The sequence below is a fragment of the Aulonocara sp. 'chitande type north' Nkhata Bay genome, linkage group LG7 (genome assembly GCF_057382095.1).
Source record: "Aulonocara sp. 'chitande type north' Nkhata Bay isolate Kocher_YH1m ecotype deep benthic linkage group LG7, A_spYH_male_GT1.1, whole genome shotgun sequence".
Classification (NCBI taxonomy): domain Eukaryota; kingdom Metazoa; phylum Chordata; class Actinopteri; order Cichliformes; family Cichlidae; genus Aulonocara; species Aulonocara sp. 'chitande type north' Nkhata Bay.
In genome coordinates, this window is record NC_141350.1 from 35,653,841 (window position 1) to 35,680,166 (window position 26,326).

The following is a 26,326-nucleotide window of genomic DNA, read 5'->3' on the forward strand; positions in this document are numbered from 1 at the left end:
GTTTCTTTTTATCGCTGTATAACTGATTTTAATTGAAAGCCTGCGTGCGCTAGTACCGCTTGCCACGAGTTCCCAGAATCCTTTGCGGTTCTACCCGTGAATGACGTCACATTTTCAATCTCTATATAATATGCATGTTAAATTTTATATTTGGGGTAAAATATCAAGTCTTTTCAAGTAAACCGGTTCAAGTCCAATTCAAGTCCCAAGTCATTGGTGTAAAAGTCCAAGTCAAGTCACAAGTCTTAGAACATTTTTTCAAGTCAAGTCTAAAGTCATAAAATTAATGACTCGAGTCTGACTCGAGTCCAAGTCATGTGACTCGAGTCCACACCTCTGACTGCTTCAGTGCATGGGAAAAATTGCTCAGCTTGAGGGTTAGCGGGAAGGCATGCAGTGAAGTGGGCGGACAAAGGTAGTTTCATATTTACACTGATAACAGAGTCTGGTTTCACCTGTCATACAAAAGCACAGAGGAGCCCCAGTGAGCGAGTTTAGGTCCAGAAATGATCAAGGACAAAGCAGACCGAGAAAACCCTCACCCTCTCAGAGCTGGAATAAACAACTATTTTATCCTGAAGTAGGTCAGGAGTTTGAATAAGACTACAAAGGGCTGTTTGATTTGCAAGAATTGGTCAATACTTCCTACATACTCTATAAAAAAAAATTCATTTCTCACCTATACTGTACATTCCAGCAGAAGTATAAAGGCTTGGAAACTCCCCAGGCAGTGCCTGCGTGACAAGAGTTTAACATAATGCTACAGCACGATGTTTCAAACTATCCAATTTAAAAAAGAAAAAGAAAAACACTGTTCTCAACCTAATTTGAAGACTAGATTTGACTATGGATTTTTCTGGCAGATTATCTTACTTGCCGACTAGTCTAAAAGTCAGAACAGCCAAAAGTTAAATATTGTACAAGTATTTTGTGTGTATTTCAGAGCCATTTAAAACTGTATATAACTTTATCAGGTAGCCATTAATCAGTATGATGTGTGTTGTGCATAACAGTGCACAAACACAGTGCCAGATAAGCCTGCAGAGTGTAACTCCCTCCAGAGAGGGAGTCAAAGAAAGCAGGCAAAGGAAAGGCAGCAAGCGTTTAAATTACCCACTCCTCCAACTCAGGGAGGTAGTGATCAAAAATAACAATACAGCACTCTTTCAAAGCCCTGTAATTGAAATGAGTGCACTTTCAAGCATGGCTTCCTGCAGGTTACCAAATACACATCTGTACTTAATGTGGTTACACATTACTCTGATCACTATGCCATTTCACGCTGACAGCGTTTGCATAACTGCAGTGTCCAAAGCAACATTTTTCCCCTCACTGGGCCGTGGGCCATAAGATCACAGTTTTACCTGTTACGCAGGCACGCGCATGCACACGCATGCACATGCATGCACACGCATGCACATGCATGCACATACACACAAACCCAAACTATACTTCAAATGTTTAAATTGTGACAACATATTTCTTCATGAAAAATCTTAGCTTGTTTTGAATTCGATGACAGCAACGCGTCTTAAACAAGCTGAGACAGGGCAACGAAAGATTGGAAAAGTAAGTGGTACTACAAACACTTGGTTTAGTAAGACAATGCTACACCACGCACACTACATCTATTACAACAACTTGTCTTCATCGTAGATGAGGTGAACCGATTTACATCAATTTAAAATATTTGCCCCATCATAAAATGATAAATACAACAAAGACGACCCAGGACTGCTGAACAGCTAAAACCCCGATAATATCAGACAAAAATGGGTCAACAGTTCTATCCCAAAAGTCCAGCAGCTGGGTACCCAGATGTTTATATTCTGTTGTTTAAAAAAAAGAAAGAAAGAAAGAAGATGTGGTAAACATTAACCTGTCACAGTTTTTTTTAAAGAATGTGTTGCTGCCAACAAACACAAAAAGCTCTAATAGTTTTCTTAACATGACACATTTTCTCAGTTTAAACATTAATATGTTTAAATGTTTGAATAAAATACAGATTTATAGGATTTGTAGATGATTACTTTCCATTTTATTTGTATTTCACACAGCATCCTAACTTTTTTGGAAATGTGCTTGTATTTCTTTCTTATTATTTTTATACAGCTGCTTAGCTTATTCAGAAAAAATAATTTATTCCTTATTTTCTATTCATCTAAATATGCAGAATAATTAGCAAGTGACAATTAAAATGGATTTAGTGCAACTTAAGACACACTTGTGCACAATGCAGATAACACTGCTAGAAGAAAAACGATGGTGAGAGTCTAGGCAGGCAGCTTGTTTCAGCTCTCTCTCTAAAACAAACCGGAGGTGGATGGGAACAGGTGAACAGATCACCCTAATTCACAATTTAGTTTGTTGATCAGATGTTTGCAGCAGTGCTCTTTACTCTGCCTCTTTGCTGTACTAGATATTAAAAAGTGAGAGAAAAAAATCTTCTTGATATATCCCTGAAAACCTCTAAAGCTTTTTGTTAAAATCCTTCCATTTTCTTGACAAACTCCAGAAGTCACAGCCTCTTAACCGCAGTGCAACCCAGTAATCTGATGCTACAGTTATACTGTCATTAAATCTTTAAACGCTCCAAACAATTAGTCCCTCTCACTTTTCTGTCGTCTCCCATCTAATGCTTTCCGGTGAGAGATGTCAAATAGAGCCACCTGATCTTACAAGCTCTTACTCCCAACTGTAAGGGAATCCCCTGCAGCAGAACAGAGCTGCAAGACCGGGCAAAAATGTTGCAGGGCTGCTCCAGTGAGACTAAGATCAAAGCAATGCACAGTCTGTTATCACGGCATCTGATTACACCTTTATCAGGGAGTTTTCACTCACCTATGTAATGGGAAAGGTATTGCTGTCCGTCTCAAATTTGTTCTGTTTACCGCAGTTATGTCTGTGTGTGTGTGTGTGTGTGTGTGTGTGTGTGTGTGTGTGTGTGTGTGTGTGTGTGTGTGTATGCGTTTGAGTTTCCTCAACACACCAATCCCTGCCTATGTTTGCATGCACGTGTAAGAGGCTTATCCCTGAAAAAGTTACATCACAAAACTAGAAAACCTGTAATCTCTGCTCTGTAATCCTCGTCCCCAGGTTACCCACAAACTTTCCATCTATCACAACCATAACAGACACTCTTCTGTGTTTTGGCTTCCAGAGCAACAAAAATGTTAACGATGCTTGCACAAGTGGAAGCTGGATTATCTTTGAATGGCATCTGGCAAAAATGATATTAATCACTTTTATTTCATTGTGTTGACAGCTGTATGAGGTTTTCTGTTGGATTTAAATGTGCAAACACTGCCTCTCTACCAGCTTAGGATGAGTTTTGATGGTATCTGTGTCAGCAGGGAGCTACATTTAACCATCCGCTATTCCCGCATGACAGCAGTGTCCTCAGTTGACCGGATCGCATTTTACAGCATGGCTCCAGATGCAAAGTCTGTCTCAAAGTTTTGTCTTGAAACAAGGTTTATCTTGAAACTAAAAAGGAAGGGAACGGTAAGTGACGGAAGTGATGTTGTAGGTGACGTCAGACGCCGGAGATTTTGGCGGAGAAAAAGCAAATGGTAGCATAGAGTTTAACAAAGGTTTTCCAAGCTTCAGTATTACCAAATATACTAATCAATTGTCATATAACTAACAACATCTGTTTTATCATCTCTAACACCCTGGAGGACAACGGGGAGAGTTTAGACGCTCTCCAAGATTACATCGACCGCTGTTTTCAAGATTTAGTAACGCATAAGGCCCAGAGTGCATCTTCCCCGGCCAAAATTGAGACGCCGTCATCGAAGAGAAGTCGCCAGGCAGACTCCCCCGGTACAACATCGCCTGCCGGCAAAGACATCGCAGAAATCCTGGAGTCAATCGACAAGCGATTGTCCAGTTTCGATGCGAGGCTGTCCCTGGTGGAGATTTTACACCGGGAATTTAAATCTCTGAGAGAATCCCTGGAATTCAGCCAGCGGCAGGTGGAAACGCTTGCCGCTGAAAATGCCACGCTACGGGAGTCGGTTAAATCTCTCACCGATAACGTGACCCAGCTAAACATTGAAAATAAAAAAATAAAAGAGTCCGTTATCGATCTACAAGCCCGTAGCATGAGAGATAATCTTGTGTTTTCTGGTATTCCAGAAACTGCCGGAGAGGACGCAGAGGCAACGGTGAAAAACTTCATTAAAATCCACCTGAAGCTGCCGGAGGACACCGTAAAGAACATCGACTTCGATAGAGTACATCGCTTGGGGGGCATGCGGTCGCGGACCGGGAGACCACGGCCTATTGTGGCCAAATTCAGTCAATTCAAACAGAAGGAACAGGTGAAGAGTCGCGGCAGAGAGCTGAAAGGAACGGACTTCAGCGTGAACGACCAGTTCCCCAAAGAGATCCTGGAACGACGCAAGGTCCTGTTCCCAGTTCGACGTAGCTTCATCCAGAAAGGCTCCCGTGCTGTCATCGCCGTGGACCGGCTCTACGTGGACGGACAGCTTTACCGCGACCTCGGCACCACACCGTGGTTATATTGACTGCACTCCAGATAAGAACCCGCTACACTCTTTTCTTATTCATTCACACTTTCTCCTTTAAAATGTGTTTAACCTAGTAATATCAATATGATGTCATAGCAGATATAACACCGTCACCCTCCGTCATTGCTTTAATTGGAATGTTTCCGTTTCGTCTCTTTTTTTTTTGTTGTCGCTCACAGTTCATGTGGTTTCTTTCTTTCTCTTGTCTTTCACTGCTGTGGTCACCTACTTCCCCACTCACCTACAAACAACACCCTCTATTTCTCCATATTTTCACAACACGATCACGCAAACACATCAGCTCAACGGCAGCACATTCACAACAGCCTCACAGCACGCACAGACTTGCAGGACACATAAGCAAGCCACGCTTGTTCATATTAGTGAATATTCACACACATAGTCAGACTTATGGAGTCTCTCACCACACTTCTTTTTCTCTTTCTATTTACAAACAAGGGATGTTTCCATATTCTCTCCACCTGTCTAAACGAAACACCCAGCATACATCATTAGACATACACGCAGAATTAAGGGCATGCTGAGGTTTGTCACATGGAATGTAAATGGAGCTGGCACCAGAGAAAAAAGGTTAAAGATATTTAACCAGCTTAAAAAACTACAGGCAGATGTTGTTTTATTACAAGAAACTCACAGACCTGTCACAGGTTTAAATGAACTTAAAACACCTGAGTTTCCTAACGTGTTTGCAGCCGGTTATAATTCTAGACAACGGGGAGTAGCAATTTTAATACATAAAAATGTTAATTTTACAGTACTCGATACAGTTATAGATCCAGAGGGTAGATTTCTAATTATTAAACTATCAATATTGAACAAAAAACTATGTATTGTTAGTATATATGGTCCAAATGTTGATGAACCCTCATTCTTCCACGGTTTTTTTAGTGCACTCTCTGAACACCTTGATTGCACACTCATTCTTGGCGGTGACCTCAACCTTGGACTAAATGAAGAAATGGATAGGCTCAACACAACAGGAACTCAGCGTAATTGGCAGTCCACAAATATAATCAAACAGTATATGAACGACTTTGGTCTTTGCGATGCATGGCGCTCTCTTCACCCCACCAGTAAGGAATATACTTTTTTCTCGCATGTTCATCACTCTTACTCTCGTCTGGATTATTTTTTGGTCAGCAGCTCACTGCTGTGTGACATTTCAGACACTGAGATTCATCCTATAGCTGTCAGCGATCATGCTCCTGTATCTTTAACACTAATGCACAAGAATAATACTACGCCAAGTAAAAACTGGAGATTTAATATATCACTACTTAAAGATGAAGACTTTATTAAATACTTTAAAAAGGAATGGACTTCATATTTAGACTTTAATGACACTCCCGGAATAGCTGCTTCTGTTCTATGGGAAGCAGGGAAAGCTGTGATGAGAGGTAAAATAATTTCTTTCTCATCACACAAAAAGAAAGAAGAAAACAAAAATATTCAGGAATTAGAAAAAAACATCAAATCACTAGAAGAAGCCTACGCGTCCCACCAAGATCAGGAAACATTGAACAAAATATGCAAAACAAAACTAGAATTAAATGAAACTATTAATAAAAAAACACAATTCCTTATACAAAGACTTCGCTTGCAGAATTTTGAACACAGTAACAAATCAGGTCGATTTCTAGCTAACCAGCTAAAAATAAATAAAGAAAAAATAACTATATGTGCTGCTAAAGATTTATCGGGGAACACAATATATGATCCTGGAAGAATAAACAACATTTTTAGGGATTTCTATGAAACTTTATACTCACCACAAATAAACCCATCTAAAAATGAAATTGATCTGTTTCTTGACAACGTAACTCTTCCAAAATTACTAGACAGTCAAGCAATGGAACTGGATTCGCCACTGACGCCAAGTGAACTCCAGGAAGCCCTGATAAGTATGCCTATAATAATAAGGCTCCAGGTCCAGACGGCTTCCCTGCAGAATTCTACAAAGAATTCTGGACAATTTTGGCACCAGTATTCCACAGCATGTTGCAGGAAATCGAGGAAAAGGGCAGACTACCACCAAATATGAATTCTGCCAACATTAGTCTCCTGCTAAAACCAGGCAAAGACCCTTTATTTCCCTCAAGCTATCGTCCAATTTCTCTTTTAAATGTAGACCTTAAAATAATCTGCAAAGCTCTCTCAAAGAGATTAGAGAAAATGACCCCCCTCTTAATTCATCCTGACCAAACTGGTTTCATAAAAGGTCGGCACTCCTCAACAAACACTCGTAGATTACTTAATTTAGTAGACTACTCATACGATAAAAACATCGAAACCATAATATTATCTCTAGATGCAGAAAAAGCATTTGACAGAGTTAATTGGAAATTTTTATTCGCAACTTTACACAAATTTGGTTTTGGAAACTCTTTCATAAACTGGATAAGAATATTATACAATTCCCCAACGGCTCGTATCAGAACAAATGACCAGACATCCTCCAGCTTCTGTCTCCTGAGGGGCACCAGACAGGGATGCCCACTCTCCCCTTCACTTTTTGCAATTTTTATCGAACCTCTAGCAGCAGCATTTAGACAGGCTACAACAATTAAGGGCATAAAATGTAAGAACATAGAACATAAAATCAGTCTCTATGCGGATGATGTGTTGCTTTTTCTGCAAAACACACAAACCAACCTCTCTGAGGTAATTACTTTAATAAACTGGTTTTCAAGAGTTTCAGATTATTCAATTAACTGGCCAAAATCTACAGTTCTCCCCATTAACTGCTCCTTCCATAATTCTTCTTCTGCCCCACTGCAATCCGGAAATATTAAATATTTAGGTATTAATGTCTCTCCTAAGCTTTCAGACTTAACTAAACTAAACCACATCCCACTTCTAAAGAAAGTAGAAGGCGATCTGACTAGATGGAAATCTTTACCCATATCACTCATGGAAAGGGTCGCCACTATAAAAATGATGATCTTGCCAAAAATAAATTACTTATTTTTGATGATCCCTAACAAACCATCACAAGATTGGTTCAGATCTCTGGATTCATATATTTCCAAATTCCTTTGGAAAGATAAACCCCCGCGTATTAGCTTAAAAACGCTACAAAGAACCAAGGATAGAGGAGGATTAGATCTGCCTAATTTTCACCAATACTTCTTAGCCAACAGGCTTCAGTTCATCTCAGAATGGTTAAAACCTACCTTCTTAGTTGAGCCCTGGCTAGATGTTGAACAGGCACTATGCAAGGATCTAGAGATTTCAGACCTACCATTTATTAGCTCAAACATCAAAAGACATGAATGCTTTAAAAGTATCAACATCAGCTTTTCTCTAACAGCATGGTGGGAGTTTCTAAAAATAACGGAGTCTTCATTAATCCCATGCAAACGTACACCTATCTGGAATAACCCTGACATATTACAAAACAATAATATGATTAATTTCCCAGAATGGAGTTGTAAAGGAATTAAATACTTAGAACATATATTAGAGGGAACAGAATTTATTCCATTTGACAGACTAGTTGAACAATATGGGATCAACAAGACAAGGTTTTTAGAATATCAACAAATTAAATCCATAGTAAAAAAGAAATTTAACCTCAGTCAAGTTGAATTACAAACACCACTAAGTGCGGCACATTTTCTTACTCTTAAATCCCCCAAATTATTATCTAAAATATACAGAACACTTTCTAAATTAGATGAATCAATATCCCTTCCTACTGCAAAGTGGGAAGCAGATTTATCAGTCAACCTAGACCAAAACTTCTGGTCTCAGATTTGCTTAAAAACTTTTAAATTAATTAAAAATCCCAGTCTGCAATTAATACAATACAAAATACTTCATAGAGTGCACTATACAGGTCATCGGATGTTCAAGATGGGCTTTACATCTTCCAACAACTGCTCACACTGTCAAGGCAATACACCAGACAATTACATCCACGCTCTTTGGTTCTGTCCACCAGTGCAAAAGTTTTGGCGCGAGATATGTGAAGACTTATCAAAATGTCTAAAATGTAACATTCCAACTTCCCCCTTAGTGTGTCTACTGGGCAGCTTAGATAATGTCACTTCAGAAAAGAATATAGCCCATATGATCTTCACTGCCCTATGCATAGCCAAGAAAACAGTCCTCATGAACTGGAAAAATAAAAATAATCTTAATTCTAACCAATATAGAAATTATCTATTAGATTACATTAGTCTTGACACAGCCTCTGCCACCACATTAGATCAATTGCTCTGGGCCCCTTTTATCAGCTCCATCACCTAGTGGGGGTGGGGGGTCATAGTTTGGTCCCGCCTTCACTGTTGTGATTGGTGAGGGGGTAGGGACAGGCTTAGGGCGTCGGGGGGTTCCCCGGAGGCATCTTCCTTGGGGGGCTCAACCCGGGGTAGCGGTCACGTCCGGTTGGGGGCTCTGTTGGCTCTCAGGTGACTGTTTCCTCGCGGCTGCGTGCAGCGGGGCTAGGGGAGGGTCTGTGCTGACGGACGTGGGTTACTGACCTGGCAACCTGGCTGCCCCTGGGTGGGTCCGGGATGGGCGTGAGGTTCTGGGGGCGCTCCGTCTCTGGGCTGGGGCCCGGGCCGGGCCTCGGGGGCTTGGGTCCTGGTTGGTGTGTTGCCGGGGTTGTGGGCGGGTGGGTGCATGGGGGCCCGGCCCTGGAGCAGGGTGCCGCCGGTGCGTCGAGCCGCCTGGGGGGCTCTTCAACTGGTGGGGGGGATGGTCACATCTTGCAGGAGCTTTCTTCTCTTCAGGAACTCTCTGCAGGAGGGGGAGATACAGGAGAGGTGGAGGAAGATCTCAGCCTGGGCGTTTACCGTCTTATGTAGTCTGGAAGATGTGTGGATGGTGGGGTGGGTGCAGTTTTCTCTGTGGTGGGGTTGGGTGGACTGTCCGGGGCTCTGTGGAGCCGGGGGGCGCTACTGCACTGGGCCCCGGTCTGATGGGCCTGGGCCCCCCTTCCCTGGCGGGTCGCGGAGGGTGGGAGTGCCTACTGGGGTCAGCGGGGGAGCTGGCCCCAGGGAGGGGTTACCTGCCCCTCCCTTCCTTCCCTCCCCATCTCCAGCTGCCTCCCTCTTCCCGCTCCTCCACAACCACCCACACATGCAGGGCCTTGGAGTAGGGGTATGTCACCAGGGTGCAGAGGAGGCTACCCCCCCCGTCCCCTTCTGGCTGCCTCTGCCTCAATTTTATCCCACAACTTAGACATTCACATTATTCACACTCTCATTACACATACATATAGGATCTTGGGGGTGGGCACAATCACGGAGTCCAAATCACCATCAGGGTGTATACCTCACCCCTGACGTCGTTGCCCACCTCTCAATTTTAAATACACTTAGTCATTGAGGGCTAGCAGGAGGGACTATGCGCTTACCTGCTGCTCCATGCCCTCCTGGGTTTTAATTGCACCTTAGAACACATACATCAACACTACAATGAGCGGGTGGAGGGAGGTTTGGAGTCTTCTCCCACCCCCATTCTCTGCGGCCTGCTGGAGCGGGAGGGCTAGTAGGAGGAGTTGGCCGTCCGACTGCGGTCTGGGGTGTGGGGCCTCCCTGCTGCTGCGGAGTCGGGGTGGTCTGCCTCTCCCCACCGCAGGGAAAAGGGTAACACCACCTGGGTCTGGGTGCAATTCCCCCCTCCAGGGGCAAGGGTACCTAGACCCGGTTTGTAGAGTACGCTTGGGGAGTGTGATTGTGTGTACAGCGTCTCTTTATGTCTGTCTCCACGTTGGTTGAGTGTGGAGTGAGTGCATATGAGAGCATGAGGGTGGGAATGGATGTTTGTGTCTGTGTGTGCCTGTATGTCTGTGTCTATATGTCAGGTTGGGTATCAGACGCCACCTCTCTGGGGACACCTCAGGCCCTCCAAGGTTTGGAGGCCTATCTCCACCCACCACCACTTCCCCTGCCGGTGGCGGACTCCCTCAGGTGTCGGTGTGTTGGTGGTTCTTTGTGTCTGGGGGTGGGCGTCCGGGTACACACCGGCTCACTCCTTGGCGGCCGCTTGTCGGGGCCTGGGGCCTGGGGCTCGCTCGGGCCCCTTTGGAGGTGGGGTGCCCCCGGCCTCTCGGCCTGGGGCTCGGTCACTCAGGCGCAGCTGGGGGCCGGCGGAGCTCACGGGCGCGTCACTGCAACTCCCCCTGACTTCTGCTCCGCGGCTGCTGGGCGAGCCCTCATCTGGGACTCTCCTCAGCTCTTACTGGGACAGTGGCGCGGCTGCCCCTCTGTTGGTCTTCCATGGTCTCTTGTGTTCTGGGGGCCTCTGGATGTCTGGAGTTTTGATCTCCTCCATACCCGCTTCACACCCTGGAGGACGGGGCTGTGGCCCCCCCACACTCCCTAGCAGATCATTACATGGAGAAACCTTTGGAATGTAAGCATGCTGATCCACACAGGTATGCACACATGGGTATTCACAGACGAGGACTAAAGCTTTCTTGGCTGCTGCCTCAAAGCACACTGTGCGCTGTCTATCTTGCGTGCTGCACAATATCGTTTATTATTTAGTAAATATTGATATCTATGACTAGCTAGTTTATTGTGATGGTGCTTTGTTTTCTCTATTATTATGTTGCTCTTTGTTGTTTGCTGTCTCCTCTGTTTGTTTTTTTTGTTTGTTTGTTTTTTTTTCTCCATACAGGTGACCCAGGAGTTCTTTTTTTTTTTTTCTCTCTCTTCCCCCCCCTTCTCACCGTCTCTTCTCCCCTTTGGTTTTCTTTCTTTCTCTCCCCCTCTTTCTCTCATTCATTCCCCCTGTCCTATTTATTAAAAAAAAAAAATGACAAAGGATGAACTGAAGCTCTGCCATCACGTAATGTCGCATACTGCTGTTTCTGATGTCATTTAGAAAAAGAAAAAAAAAAGAAAAAAAGAAAAGAAACTAAAAACAGCACTTTAAGATCAGGATATTTTAGTTGTTTAATGAAATGAATTTTTTCTAACTTCATCATCTGGCTGCAATGAACCACAGAAAACTTAAAGAGATTAGACACGTCATCACACATCTGTAGTCATTACAGAGGGTTTTAATTAAAGTTGTACTGCACTGTTTTTTTAATCCAGGTGCTTGGTTTAGGGCAGTGGTTCTGTGGCATGGACTTTTACATGGACCTTAAAACAATAATTCAAAACCAATTTTTTTTTTTTTTTAATGACTGGGAGATAAGAATTTAAGTTTCTGAAACAGAGAAGAAAAATCTCGAGGACCCTCTCTTTACACAAATATTGACTCGGCCCCAACCTTAAAGCATTACCTTTGATGGCGTGATTAGTCATTTAGTATCAGCCAACACCAGGAGTGACCTTCGGACCCTGTTCAACACCTCTTAAGGGACCATTGGAGTTAATCACACAAAGTCAGCTGACCGCTGTGGATGTGTTTGAGCTGCTGCTATAGTTACTTTATTTGCAGACACAACAGAGGCAGCTTTCTCAGTGGTCCCATTCAGAGGTTTTTGGTCGTTTCTAACATTTTTCAGGGAAAGCTTAACACCTACTATTACTGAAAGCCAATACAGAGCTGGGTAAGGCTTGTGTTGTATCACTTGGGTGTGGTTAAACACTGACAAGAAAGAAGAAGAAATACATTTGAGCTACAAACCATCCTGCCATGCACACTTTTTCTCACACCCCTATAAATTATATAAATGCCTATCAACCATAGCTATATATATAGATATTTGAAATTGCACAATTATTTTAAATGAAGGAAAGCAGAACATCTCTGTTCAAGTACCGAATGTCCTGATGTGAAGAAAGCAATGGAAAAGCAACAGGGTGAAAAATATTTTCCAAAGATGTGGTAATAATTACACCTTACAGCATTTCCAGTCAACTCGTTACCTGAATAATATTTACAAGCGGCAACATGGCTAATTTCTATATGCAAAACAAGCACATGGATAATTAGCTAATCATTTCCTAATTATTGTTACAACTATTCATCCAAAATTCTGGCATCATCATGAAAAATGCTGTCAATTAAATGGAAAAACCTGATTAACAAACCACAAGTGTCTCTGCTGATCTGTCTGTTTGTCAACCATGACTGTCATGCAGTGCTATGCAGAGAGAGGAGATACTTAAGGTATCATTTGACATCTAAATTCTGAAAATTCAGCACTGTAGGCAGCGTACAGAGGGAGTAATTCTTCCAGAAAGGAAGGGGGCAGCATACTGTGACAAATATACTAGTTTATTCTTACATACTGAAGAAGAAGAAGTCGGAAGGCAACAAGGACAGGAAAAACTAAAAATAGCACAGCAAAAACCAAACTTTGTTCCACAGGGTAAAATGTTTGTAACTTACATTAAATGTTGGTGCTAACATAATGCCACAGAAACATTAGTAGACAACTCATCAACCATCCTAACAGTTTGTGTTTTATTTCATTTTGTGACTTGTCAACCAAATATAAGGTTTTAAATAAATGATGTGCCAACATGTCAGTGTTTAAAGACAAACCTATAATACAGGAATTAAATAAGTTCATGTTAAATTAATATTAAATATTGCATCAAATGTAAAGGAGTTAATGTCTAAGTACGTGGGATGATAATCTTGGACAGCTACCTAGGGATGGGTATCGGTATCCGGTGCCATGATGGCACGGTTCTGTCATAAACGGTAGTAACCAGACCGAAAAGCAGCGCACATTTCGGTGCTTTTTTTTCCTGAGATGTGATACACTTTGGATTCCAGCCAATCATTTTGCCTTTCCGAGGATAGTAGGCGGGCCCAGGTACATACGTTCTTTTAGAGCAGAGTTACAGATTAAAAACGCCCAAGGCGAAGTGGTCAAAGTCTGGCTGTACTTCACAGCAAAATATGCAAACTCAGCAGCCTGCAACAAGTGCTTTAAGCTGATACTGTCAAAGGAGGTAACACCTCGAATCTGATGAAACACCTGGCAACGCATAGCGTTTTTTTAAAAGCCGAGAAATGCACCGTATTTGATAGCTTGCTGCGAGACCTCACACCAAGCACATCTTCTGCGGGTGGGTTGCCTGTTATTGGTCCCGGAGTTAGCAACATCCCCCAAGAACCCGAAGAGGAGAGTCCTGGCCCCTAGCCCTGCCAGTGTAGCAGAAATGATGACAGGTGATGATGGCAGCAGCAGCTGTTCTTCTCTGCGTGAGTAGCTTAATGTTGTCCATGTGTAATTTATGTTGAGTAGGCTAACCACGTTATTACATTAATGCATGTAAGGTGAACTAGCAAACACCTCGTAGTTACATGCGGCTGTCCTCTTATTTGATGGCAGATACTCCCTTCACCCTGGCCAAAAAAGCTAAAATGACCAAAGAAAAAGAGGGATACAGTTAAACATGAGAGGTTTTTGGAAAAAGTTTGTGTTCTTCATTCTTTAAGCACCGGTTCGAGCACTGTTTAAGCACCGTTTCAAAAGTACCGGCTTGGTACTGGTATCGGATAAAACCTAAACGATACCCATCCCTACAGCTACCTATATAGCACTTTTTAAACTCTATTTGAGCACTCAAAGCACTCTCTTACCACAAACGTTTTTCACACACATATTCATATAAGTACTTTATTTTTTTTAACCCACTCTGTTCACACAGAGTTCAGTATCTTGCCCAAGGATTCTTCAGCATGTACAATAGAGGAGCCACGTCCACCTCGTATTCATTGATATAAAATTGGGTATTGAGAAACATGTAATTCTGTGGCTAAGTTTCTACTAATACAATGGCAGGTCTGTGCTAAATCCCCGCACTTCAGTTTTACAGCACTTCTCATGCCTTGTTCTCTTGTTTTAAACCACTGATATGGCGGCAGATCATTTATGATGTAATCAGTTTCTGAAGCACAACCAAAGATTTCCCAACTTTTTAGATTAGATCAATTTTATTCATCCAATGTCAATTAAACATTTACTGATGGCAGTTACAAATAACCATTGGTGACAAAAGCTAAATATGTTGCAATCTCATCTTAAAGATGAAGTGGCTACCAGCAGAAACAAAGGATACCTCTGGATTACATATGACCCAGATTCAAATACATCAGGTGGTGACCCACACAAACAAGGACTTGAATGTCCACTAGCAACCAACTTTCACCTACAAAGCGATGGGCTAAGAGTGGGTATATTATTAAGGTTAATCTCATTAAGTGAAAATTGATGTGATGTGATGTCTTTTAGACCCCATTCCTACAAAACTGCTCAAAGAAGTCATGCCATTAATTAATTCTTCGATCTTAAATATGATCAACCTATCTCTAATAATCGGCTATGTACCACAGGCCTTCAAGCTGGCTGTAGTTAAACCTTTACTCAAAAAGCCATCTCTAGACCCAGCAGTCTTAGCTTATTATAGGCCAATCTCCAACCTTCCTTTCATATCAAAAATCCTTGAAAGAGTAGTTGTCAAACAGCTAGCCAGTGTTGGGGAGTAACGAAATACATGTACCGCCGTTACGTATTTAAAATACAAAATATGAGTAACTGTATTCCGTTACAGTTACCGTTTAAAAAGGTGGTATTTAGAATACAGTTACTTTGTTGAAATAAATGGATTACACTGCGGTACTTTCCTGTTTCATATTGTCGCGGGTCAGGACTGTTTGGGTTTTGTTTGACAGCTACGTTCTGTTGTTCCAGGCGGCAGCGTTACGGTTGCCATGGTTACAGGGTGACGCTCTTTCTCTGCGTGTTTCTTGGGTGAGAGAGCGGCTTTTTGTTGTTGTTGTGCTAAGCTAATAGGCAGAATGCTACATGCTCTAAAGAATGTAGCCTCATGGGCAGTGTAGTCCGTGCTGCAGGGAGAATGGACTGCCATACCCGTTATGTGTCTGTGAGCGCGAGGAGGGAGAAAAAGGCGAGTGGAAAAGTACGAGTTAACATCGAGCAGAAACAGGAGCTGGAAGCATGTAAATATAATAATAACCACTGCAGCCAAGAAGAATGCCTGACGAGCCCAGTTGTAAGTAAGCTATTAAGACTCGATTGTACGCTGTGTTCGTGTTTTCCTTCAAAACAATAAGTTCCGTTGGAGCAGCTTTTCAACGCCTCTCTCTGTCTCTCGCTAGAAAAGTTGACCCAGACAACAAGGTAAAGCTAGTTTTCGGCTACGAGCCCGACAGGGAACCAGACGTATTAGCCAGAGGTCCCTTTAATATGGTTCGGAGCCGCAGACCTTCAGTAACAGTAATAAATCACAGCAATAGTACATTCACGTAGTTGTAAAAAGCATGATAATATATTAAGTAATCCAAAGTATTCAGAATACGTTACTCTCATTGAGTAACGTAACGGAATACGTTACAGAATACATTTTGGGGCATGTATTCTGTAATCTGTAATGGAATACATTTTAAAAGTAACCTTCCCAACACTGCAGCTAACAGATCATCTGCAGAGGAATGGCTTATTTGAAGAGTTTCAGTCAGGTTTCAGAGCTCATCACAGCACAGAAACAGCTTTAGTGAAGGTTACAAATGATCCTCTTATGGCCTCTGACAGTTGACCCATCTCTGTGCTTGTCCTGCTAGACCTCAGTGCAGCGTTCGATACTGTCGACCATAATATTCTATTAGCGTGATTAGAACATGCTGTAGGTATTACAGGTACTGCACTGCAGTGGTTTGTATCATATCTATCTAATAGACTCCAATTAGTGCATGTAAATGGAGAGTCCTCTTCACACACTGAGGTTAATTATGGAGTCCCACAGGGTTCAGTGCTAGGACCAATTCTGTTTACATTATACATGCTTCCCTTAGGCAGTATCATTAGAAGACATAGCATACATTTTCACTGCTATGCAGATGACACCCGGCTCTATCTATCTGTGAAGCCAGATAACACACACCAATTAGTTAAACTGCAGGAATGTCTTAAAGACATAAAGACCTGGATGGCCGCTAACTTTCTGCTTCTTAATTCAGATAAAACTGAAGTTATTGTACTCGGCCCTGAAAATCTTAGAAATATGGTATCTAACCAGATTCTTACTCTGGATGGCATTACCTTGGCCTCCAGTAACGCTGTGAGGAACCTTGGAGTCATTTTTGACCAGGATATGTCCTTCAACGCACATATTAAACAAATATGTAGGACTGCGTTCTTCCATTTGCGCAACATCTCTAAAGGTAGAAATATCCTGTCTCAGAGTGACGCTGAAAAAAAACTATTTCATGCATTTATTACTTCCAGGCTGGACTACTGTAATTCATTATTATCAGGATGTCCAAAAAACTCGCTGAAAAGCCTTCAGTTAATCCAAAATGCTGCAGCAAGAGTACTGACAGGGACTAGAAAGAGAGAGCATATTTCTCCTGTTTTGACTTCCCTTCATTGGCTTCCTGTTAAATCCAGAATTGAATTCAAAATCCTGCTCCTCACATACAAGGTCTTAAATAATCAGGCCCCATCTTATCTTAATGACCTTGTAGTACCATATCACCCTATTAGAGCACTTCGCTCTCGCACTGCAGGCCTACTTGTTGTTCCTAGAGTATTTAAAAGTAGAATGGGAGGGAGAGCCTTCAGTTTTCAGGCCCCTCTTCTGTGGAACCAGCTTCCAGTTTGGATTCGGGAGACAGACACTATCTCTACTTTTAAGATTAGGCTTAAAACTTTCCTTTTTGCTAAAGCATATAGTTAGGGCTGGACCAGGTGACCCTGAATCCTTAGTTATGCTGCAATAGACGTAGGCTGCCGGGGATTCCCACGATGCATTGAGTTTTTCCTTTCCAGTCCCCTTTCTCACTATGTGTTAATAGACCTCTCTGCATTGAATCATATCTGTTATTAACCTCTGTCTCTCTTCCACAGCATGTCTTTTATCCTGTCTTCCTTCTCTCACCCCAACCGGTCGCAGCAGATGGCCCCGCCCCTCCCTGAGCCTGGTTCTGCCGGAGGTTTCTTCCTGTTAAAAGGGAGTTTTTCCTTCCCACTGTCGCCAAAGTCCTTGCTCATAGGGGGTCATATGATTGTTGGGTTTTTCTCTGTATCTATGAAGCGCCTTGAGGTGACTTTTGTTGTGATTTGGCGCTATATAAATAAAATTGAATTGAATCTTACTACAAACCGCTAAAACTAAAAATCAACTTCTTACCTAACAGCTACTAACTACTCTAGCTTTAGCTTCTTTGCTATCCTGCACTAATTCACATTTTTTTCCACTTCACTTCTGCTCTTTTCAGCTTCTTTTCTTACTGCATAGCACAGGAAGTGGGGCGGCTTTTTAAACATGGGAAGAAGGGAAGTGATCAGGGGTGGGTTTGATGCTTATCAGTGGGTATGACACAGCTGTGGGGCTAGACAGCATGCTGGTTATGGAGGTCAAAATATGTTATAATTACCACAGCTAAGTCTCAGGGCAAAGGGAGCAGCTGGTGCCAAGACCCCCAGCCGGGGGCTCTACTTCTATGGGCACAGTAGTTTGGCTGATGAAGTGTGTCTCAATGCCACCGGCTCACACTGAAGGGCAGCACTCTGAGTCATGAGTCATTCTCTGAGTGATCATGTGTCACGTTATTCGTTTCAGAAAAAAAGAAACCAAAGTTACTGTCAGATGTATTAACAACCCTGCTTTTCTTCAGAGATAAGAGTCATAAAGCATGTGGAAATGTTACAGCTGCCTAGCAACACAAAGAACTCTAGAGAAAACCTGCTTCAAATTTTTAATTTGAATAAGTAACTGGCTAAGAAGAAAACTACTGGAAACAACAAGCAATCTGTCATCCTCAACACTTGGCTTGAACTCGAGAAAACGTACAACCACTGCAACCAATGAATCCAATCCAACTTTAATTATTGAGCACTTTAAAAACAACACGGTTGACCAAAAAATTGTGATAAAAGTTAAAAACTATACATTAAACAGACAAAGAAAGTTAAATAACAATAAAATAAATAAATAATAATGACTACCAGCTAACTCTGGTACTACTCCTAAAACTCCTTGGAAAAAAGGTGTGTTTTTAAAAATGATTGAAAAAACTCAAGTGTTGGTGCCAACCTAATATGGAGGGGCTGCTTATTCCGTAATTTGAGGGCCACAACAGTGAACAGCAAAATGAAAACAAACAAACCAACAAAAAAATTCCATAATTTGCAAAAAACAACTATTCTGGTTCAGATTCTAATAAATCCACACACCCTGAGAAACAATAATACCTTTTCAGACTGTTCTCTTAGAGTAGAGGTATCAACATGAGGCAAGTCAGAAGACTCAGGCCGAGTCACGGGTGTCATTATGTACCAGCGCTGACGATATCTGTCATATTTAAAAATAATTTAATTTAATAATTTAATAATAATAAAGTTAACTGCATTAAAATTGCACATAAAATCATAACTAATCCATGTTTAGGGTTACAGACTCACTCTGAATTTCATTCAGCCCTTTCATTTTTCAGAGACTACACTGCTAAAGCAATAGAGCTGTTCGATATAACGATATATATCGGATGACGATATAAAAACGTCTATCGTTTCATTTTACGCTACCGTTTGTTTCATGGTGTCGCAAAATAAACTGTTTACGGCAATATTTTTTCATTATTTCTTAAAGTTCTCTCTTTCTCTTATATTTAATATAACCACACTACAGACAGACAAGCACTTGTTTTTATGCGTTGTCGTTAGCAACAACAATGTTAAAACCACCGCGTGTCTGCTTGTTTATTTTCCACATAAACCTTTCACAATAAAGCTCAAGATCCTGTTGAGACTTTTCAAAATAAACTGAATCACGTGAAAGAGTATGCAGATTATTTACGGATGAGAAGCAAGAAAGAGCCGCCACGTGCTAAAAAATAAACCTTAGACTCAAACGTTAGAACAGGCTTTTCCCCGCAGCACGCCGTGTAATAAATACAAAGAAAACGGCGGCCGTTACAACTTATGTCTAAAAATATATAGTTTCATGCATCAGTTAAAACACTCGACTCCAGCTACATGACGCGCCGCTGGAAACACTTCACGTAAGTCGAGCTGCCCGAGATTCACAGAATTTACAGAGAATGTTACATTTTTGTGATTTAAATCGTTATCGGACGATAGATGTCTTAATATCGGGATATGAGATTTTGGTCATATCGCACAGCCCTATAAAGCAAGATGCTCGCTAAAAGCTTTCACCTTTCTTCTGTTGTTACTTCTCTTCCAATCCAGTAAACCAGACTGAGTCACTCACACAGGTGCAGGTAGACTGGTGTTATTATGCAGACTGCTGAGGAATTATTGTAATTACCGCTTTGTTTTCTGTAGTCACTGTAGTCTGATGCATTTTTGGAATTAAAACAGATATACTGAGACTGACGTCTGGGTCACAGGCAGGAGGAGAAACCCAAATTAGAGAAATGAGAAAAGCCTTGCCACTAACTAAACAGTACAAAATGTATAAAAATTGATATAGTGAAAAATTCATAGTGCCTTTTATTGCATGGAGTTTAAGATATAAGAGTTTACCTGCGTCACCTGATCTTTCACTGAAATCAAAAACCCACTGAAGACTCTGTGACTCCTTCACGCCCCATGGCTTTTCTTTCCCTTAAATTTTCTTAATAAATTCACAGCCAAACGGTTTGATGCTCTATGTACAAGTGAAGACACGCCCAGGATGGAACAAACATGGCTGTAAAACCGAAAGCAATGCCAGAAAAAAAAAAAAAAAAAAAAAAAGCAGAATTAATCATCTAAGTGTGAGATTGAATGAGTGAAGGAGTGGAACATTTGCTGGCTGTGCAAAAAAGCAGCAGAAATTGCAAACAAAAAAAACGTCACCATGTGATCAACAAAACCACAGTTCTTACAAACAGGATAAAACATGAGTGTGCAAGTGCTTGTGTGTGTGTTCTTGTGGGTACACCATGTGGCGTGCTTTCTTTACACAAAGCCAATGGTTTGTATTACCGCAGATGATGGTTGGGTTACAGTGAATGTTTGCTCTCCTGCTTTGTTGGAAGCTAAGTTAACATCCACTAATGTCATCTGAGAAACAAAAGAACGACACAGTTTTACATCTGATTGCTCTCAAGTGACTTCTGTGAAATGACTAACTTCCTGATTCACAGTTTCTGTTCATTCTTGCTGTCATGCAACTTTACATTTTATTTTCCAGTGTTTGATTGAGTCCCACATGAGATAAGATGTACTTGCAAGCTATGAAATACAGCAACATTTCATAAACCATGCTGCCAAGATCTATAACTTACTCTCTGTTATGGCTGCACGATTAATCGTTAGAAAATCGCGATCTCAATTCATACTTATGTGCGATCTCATTTCCAAATGACAACTATTTAAAAAAAAAAAAAAAAAAAGACGATGACGATTGTATTGTACGCATTTTGATCCGGGACGTACTCTGCATGAAAACAAGCGCTCACTCTTCCTGCTCAACAAATGACAAGGGCGGAGCCTTATACCACGTGATACAGAAGCTGTGCCGTGTGATGCTAAAATTAGCAGGGAAAAAACAACGGAGAGCACGTCAGGGATGACGAGAAAGTGACAGGAGAAAATCCGTCCCGGTTAACCACCCAAACATCAATAACGGGAACCTTATACAGCGCTTCCCTACTCCCGAACTCCCGCAGGCACAAAGAAATTAAGGAGGCTATCACTTATCACCTGACCAAAGATATGGCTCCCATCAACACTGTGCAAAAGAGGGATTTAGGAAAATGATCAACACCTTAGACAAACGCTACACAGTGCCGTCCCGCAACTATTTTTCTATTGTTGCACTACATTTTTCGGCAACAACAAAGTGTGAGACATTTGTTGTTTTTAATGTTTATTTATTGTTTTTATGTTCAGTCTCAACTGTTACAAAGTTGATGTGCAGTTAATAAGTGCAATAAATATTTATACTGGAAAAGAGAATCGTGAGAGAATCGTGATCTCAATTCTAAGCCAAAAAAATCGTGATTCTCATTTTATGCAAAATCGTGCAGCCCTACTCTCTGTTCTCAGACTCAACAACAGAATATACAGTGTACTTTAGTTTGAAATACAAGATTAAATAAATACATAAATAAATATCTTACAACAATCGCACCAGCAATTGTGAATGTGTGCTGTTGTAAATACTTAGCTAAAAAGTAACTTGACAATTTTCAACAGGCTTTATAAAATGAGATCCGGTCATTCAGAAACCAGGCTTTACTTCAAACCACAAAGACTGTCCCTTTCCTTTAATATCCCAGGCCCTGCTTTACAGAAGCCAAGGTCAATCCTGTCCAAAAAAACAGTGACCTTGGAATTAGCCTGGGAAGGAAATGAGACCTGACAGCTGTAGGTATTTTCCCATCAGAACAATATGTACTAACACCACCCTGTTCCCAGGTCTTCCAGTAACGGGGAGATAATGAAAAGCAGCACTGGGCTTTCAACCAATCCTAAAAGCCCAAACAAGCTTGAGCCAACGTGACATGATGGTCTAAAGATAAAGGTCTCTTTTCCAGTCTCCTTTCAGAAGTACATGACAAAAGTAGTGGTGGGTTGCTGGCTTTGAGCTGCCATCACTCTTCTCACCTGGGAGCCTCAAAACAAGCGCGGTCTGACTCAAACTAACTGCAGTCACACTCGGGCAGATTGATGAAGGTCTGCAAGAAAATGTAGTCTCATTCAATGTAGCAATAGGGGACTCAACTCCTCTGGCTGCCACCTGGCTGAACTTTGGTCATATGAACATGTCCAAAGGCTTGGTATGAACCAAGGCTGCTCAATTTCTGTTTCAAATCTTTGAGGTTCTAGATGGACTCTGACGTCCCACTGACTCAGTTTTAATGCTGTCTTAAAGCAGCAAAGTCATTTTGAAGATGGCAGCTGACTGTGAGTAGTCACAAACCGGGTCCCTGTTTTCAAAATAACCACGATGACACCTCAAGTTCACTGCGCACAGTCGCAATAATTTTGGTTGTGATGCCATCGTGTTCCTTAATGCATTAGACCCCACCGTTTTCAAATAAATCATTAACAACTAAAAAAATGATCAAAGCTAAATTTTAGTTAAATAACAATCAGTATGACAAATTCTATCTCATATTTCCTTTATCTGCAAAACTCAAATACATTCATGTGGTAGCTTCATACCCTTTCAAATTCAATAGGTAGGTTTCAACTGGGCAGGAGTGTTAAGTTCAACATTATGTGTAAAAAATGTGTACAAGCGGCTATTTCATGCATTTCCATCCACACATTCATGATTCTGCTATTACAACTGTCTACCTGAGCATCCTAATCAATGGAAACCATTAGACAGTGTTTCTATCATCAATAATTGAGTGAGGCTAAGAATTTGGCCTCAGCAATATCCAGCACTCTAGAAAGCTTGTATTTGTCTATTATAACCCCTCAGTGTTATTTCACATCACTGCTCGGTAACAGTACACACCAGATTCACAGTGCAATTTCAATTTAAGTCTTACAAATGGCTCACAAGGGTCATACAGTGCCAGCATCTACTGGGTGTATGTAATGGATAGTATGAGCAGTGTATTGGCCCAGAAAACATAAAATCAAAACTTTATTGATATAATGCACACAGCATAAATACAGGTCACACAATCCAGCTCTGACAAACAAGCCTGCTGTTTTTCTAGTGCAAAATTTCTCAGGAAGGATTCTTCCTTGAATGGGCGTTGTTGATGTTTGAGGCAGGAAACAGCAGTGGTCATGAGCACTGAAGTGAAGAGAAAATCAACAGATGACTGAAGAGAAGCAATATCATAGTGTTTTCAACTGCTGCATTAGTACACAAACAACAGAGACCAAATATTTGACTCACTTGCTTAGTTTAGCAATGAGGATAAAAACTTTTCAAGTAAAAAAGGTTTGCTGTTTTCTTGTTTGGATCCTTGTGTATATTTTTATTTGGGTGAAACTGTCAGAAGAAAAGGTCCCAGGAGTAAACCCAATCTTAATCTGCACCATTACTGCAATTACATGTAACGCATGTGGAAATGGGGGAAACTATCATCCACATCAGACATCCTTAATCAGATAAGTGCAGATAATGGATTAGACAGAGAACAGAATCTGAGCGACCAGACGACACAAGATTTACAGTAATGAAGCCAAATGGCTCAGTTCTATTCTCTCCTCGGGAACGATACCCAAAACAGGAAATTGTCACCCCCAAACAAACCACACACTTCAGCTTAATTCAAGTCATCTGACTGATGCAATGATCAGCAGGCTCTATCGAGAGGGCATGATGTCACTGGACACATAATGCAGACTCAGCATTTACAGTACATTAGCAGTGCTCGCTGAAAGCCCAAGATGGAGAAGAGTCTTCTCAGCTGGAGCACTTTTGCTAAGAGATCAGTGGAGGAGCCAGTTTAAGGGGCTTAAGTAAGATAAAAAAAAAGCTCCTGAAACGTCCCATGCTACAAACAGATATAAACAGTCACAGCAGATCGTACACATTTTTTTAATTTGCAGTGAAAAAAATGAAAATGAAGATGTTGGAAAAAGTAAATGCATTTTTCTGAGTGCAGATAACTGAAAGCACACTGTGGTCTCGCACTTTGCTAAGAAAACTACAGGGAGATGAAACCAGATTGACAGACCACCACATCAAACACCTGTCTGCATGCTCTTCTTAGCACCGAGGACTCTTATTGAGCTTTTCGCTTGCCTCGGAGAAACTCTCCTACTGTCTGCATGCTTCAAGGACAGCCTACATCCAGCCAGCAGAGCAGGGTTTAATTTGGGGAATGACAGCCGGTGTCAGATAGAGACGAGCTGCCGCTGTTACACCTTACAGTGTAACAAAGCTCAACGGGAGCTTTTGACCTCTGCTGCAAACCCATCTGCTTGAGGTCATTCTGTGCATTATGGCAAATTAATCTCACTATGTCAGGTGTAAGGGGTGACTGTGGAATGAACAGAAAGACAGGAGGCTGACCTGGAGGTGGCAGTTGAAGATGCTAAGATTTTCACTGGGAGTGAGCAGAAGCGAAAGGATTAGAAATTACTACATCAGAGCGACTGCTCAGGCTGAGCAGAGGTAAGGCTGGGATAGCGTAGACATGTGGGGAGGAGTAATATTCATCAACAAAGGATGATGAATATAGAGCTGCCAGGCAGGAAGAAAAGGAAAAGACCACAGAGAAGATGCAGGGATGTAGTGAAGGAGGGATAGTATGACAGAGGATGCAAGGAGTAGGGTGAGATGGAGGCAGGTGGAGCAGCCAAAAGAAGAAGAAGAAGAAGGTGCACAACATGCAGGAAATGTGGCCAAATAACTTTACAAGAATTTAAATTGATTTCAATTTCATTTCAATTTCACTGGATTTGTCTAGGATCTCATACCCGATGCATTTTGCCTTTCCTGTGCGGTCCTTGTGGATGCTGTGCAAAGGAAACCGGGTCCGATGCACTCTTTGCACCTAAAGGCGTCCCATGGTGAGATCAGGTTACCCTTGCTAGACAGACTTTCCAGTCAAAATTAAAAAAATAAAAAAATAAAAAAAAAGGCCACCTCACCAAGGCTCAACTCCCTGCCAGAAAACCATGGGTTCCTCACTTCCTCCATCTCTCCCCATCTTTTACAGGTAAGATTAATTTGAATAATATTTAGGTTAAGCAGCTGCATTATGTTTGTGGAATTAATGAATAATCGAGATTATACTGATCATGGCGATGGATAAACTTATGAATTTTTGCTATTTGCAATTCAAATGTTCGGCCTGTAGTGCTATTTGCCCTCCCTCCTTGTTTTGGTGCGACTTTCCGAGTTCTAGCCTGCAGACACGCGAGGCTCCGCACATCAAACCAGTGTAGATCAGTGGATAAACTGCACTGCAGGCTATTTAAACTTTGTAAAATACAAGACGCAAGGGGACATATTCCCAGAGTTTCACCCTGTCAATTAACATACCACTGTGCAGGGACACCCACTGTAAGAAGAGCTTTCAGTCAAGATGATGACTGCTCTTCCTTATCTGGGAAGATTACCCTCGAGGATCTCTTTACACACAATGGATTCTTTGTGTCTTTCCAGGAGCTGCTTCCCACTTAGCCCACTTTATTCCCATTATTAACAGTTTCTTCAAGTTTGTCTAAATTAATAAACATTTCCAAATCGTTTCTATTTGACGCTTGTATACTGAAAATGCTCCCAGATGACTAACACCTGATGTTCTGCCTTTTTTTGGGGGGGGGGGGATTTCTGTCAAATTCGAGGGTTCTTCAAAAACAAAACACAAGGAAGCAACATGTTGCAACAAGCAGGATGTGTGCTTTAAACGGCCTGATAAGAGTACCAAACAGCTGAGCTGGCACAGACAACAACAGCGGCGGTGGCTGCTGGTGTCGTGTGGGAAACGCTCGGTCCACTCCCAGAACAGCGGCACAAAATCCCCAATACATGTCCGACGCGACCGCACAGTGTGGTGCCTTGAACAGACGAAAAAGAAAAGCCACAGCTGCGCGGTGCTCTGCTCTCCCCCACGTCCACCATCACCGAGGAAAAGTTTATGTACACCAAGCCTACATGCGCGCCTCGCTGAGCCTGACTGAGAGAGGCACGCTGGGAGGAAGAAACGCTCCTCTCCGTCTTCTGGGTTTCGCTGACGGACAGCTTACCTTTGAAATGCAGCGACTCGGTGGTTCGTATCTTCACCGTCCCGCTTATAGACTCCCCCGGACCGTAAACCACCTTGTTGTTGGTAAAAGTAATATCAAATTCCTGAAGCTTTCCCATGGCTCTGCTCCTCACTACTCCGCTACTTCCTCAGCTCTGCGTATCTCTGATGCTGCGCTCTCACCTGCTGCCGCGAGCTCCCTCCTC

At 41.9% G+C, this 26,326-nt stretch overlaps 1 protein-coding gene across 1 annotated transcript in view; it reads right to left on the minus strand.

Annotated features, from left to right (window-relative positions):
- Positions 1–26,326, minus strand: part of arrdc1b (arrestin domain containing 1b) — a 55,411-nt gene extending 29,085 nt beyond the window's left edge. The window contains exon 1 of the mRNA XM_086300201.1: positions 26,122–26,326. Within this exon, the coding sequence (XP_086156327.1) occupies positions 26,122–26,239 (118 nt within the window). The 5' untranslated portion in view covers positions 26,240–26,326. The remainder of the gene's footprint in view (positions 1–26,121) is intronic.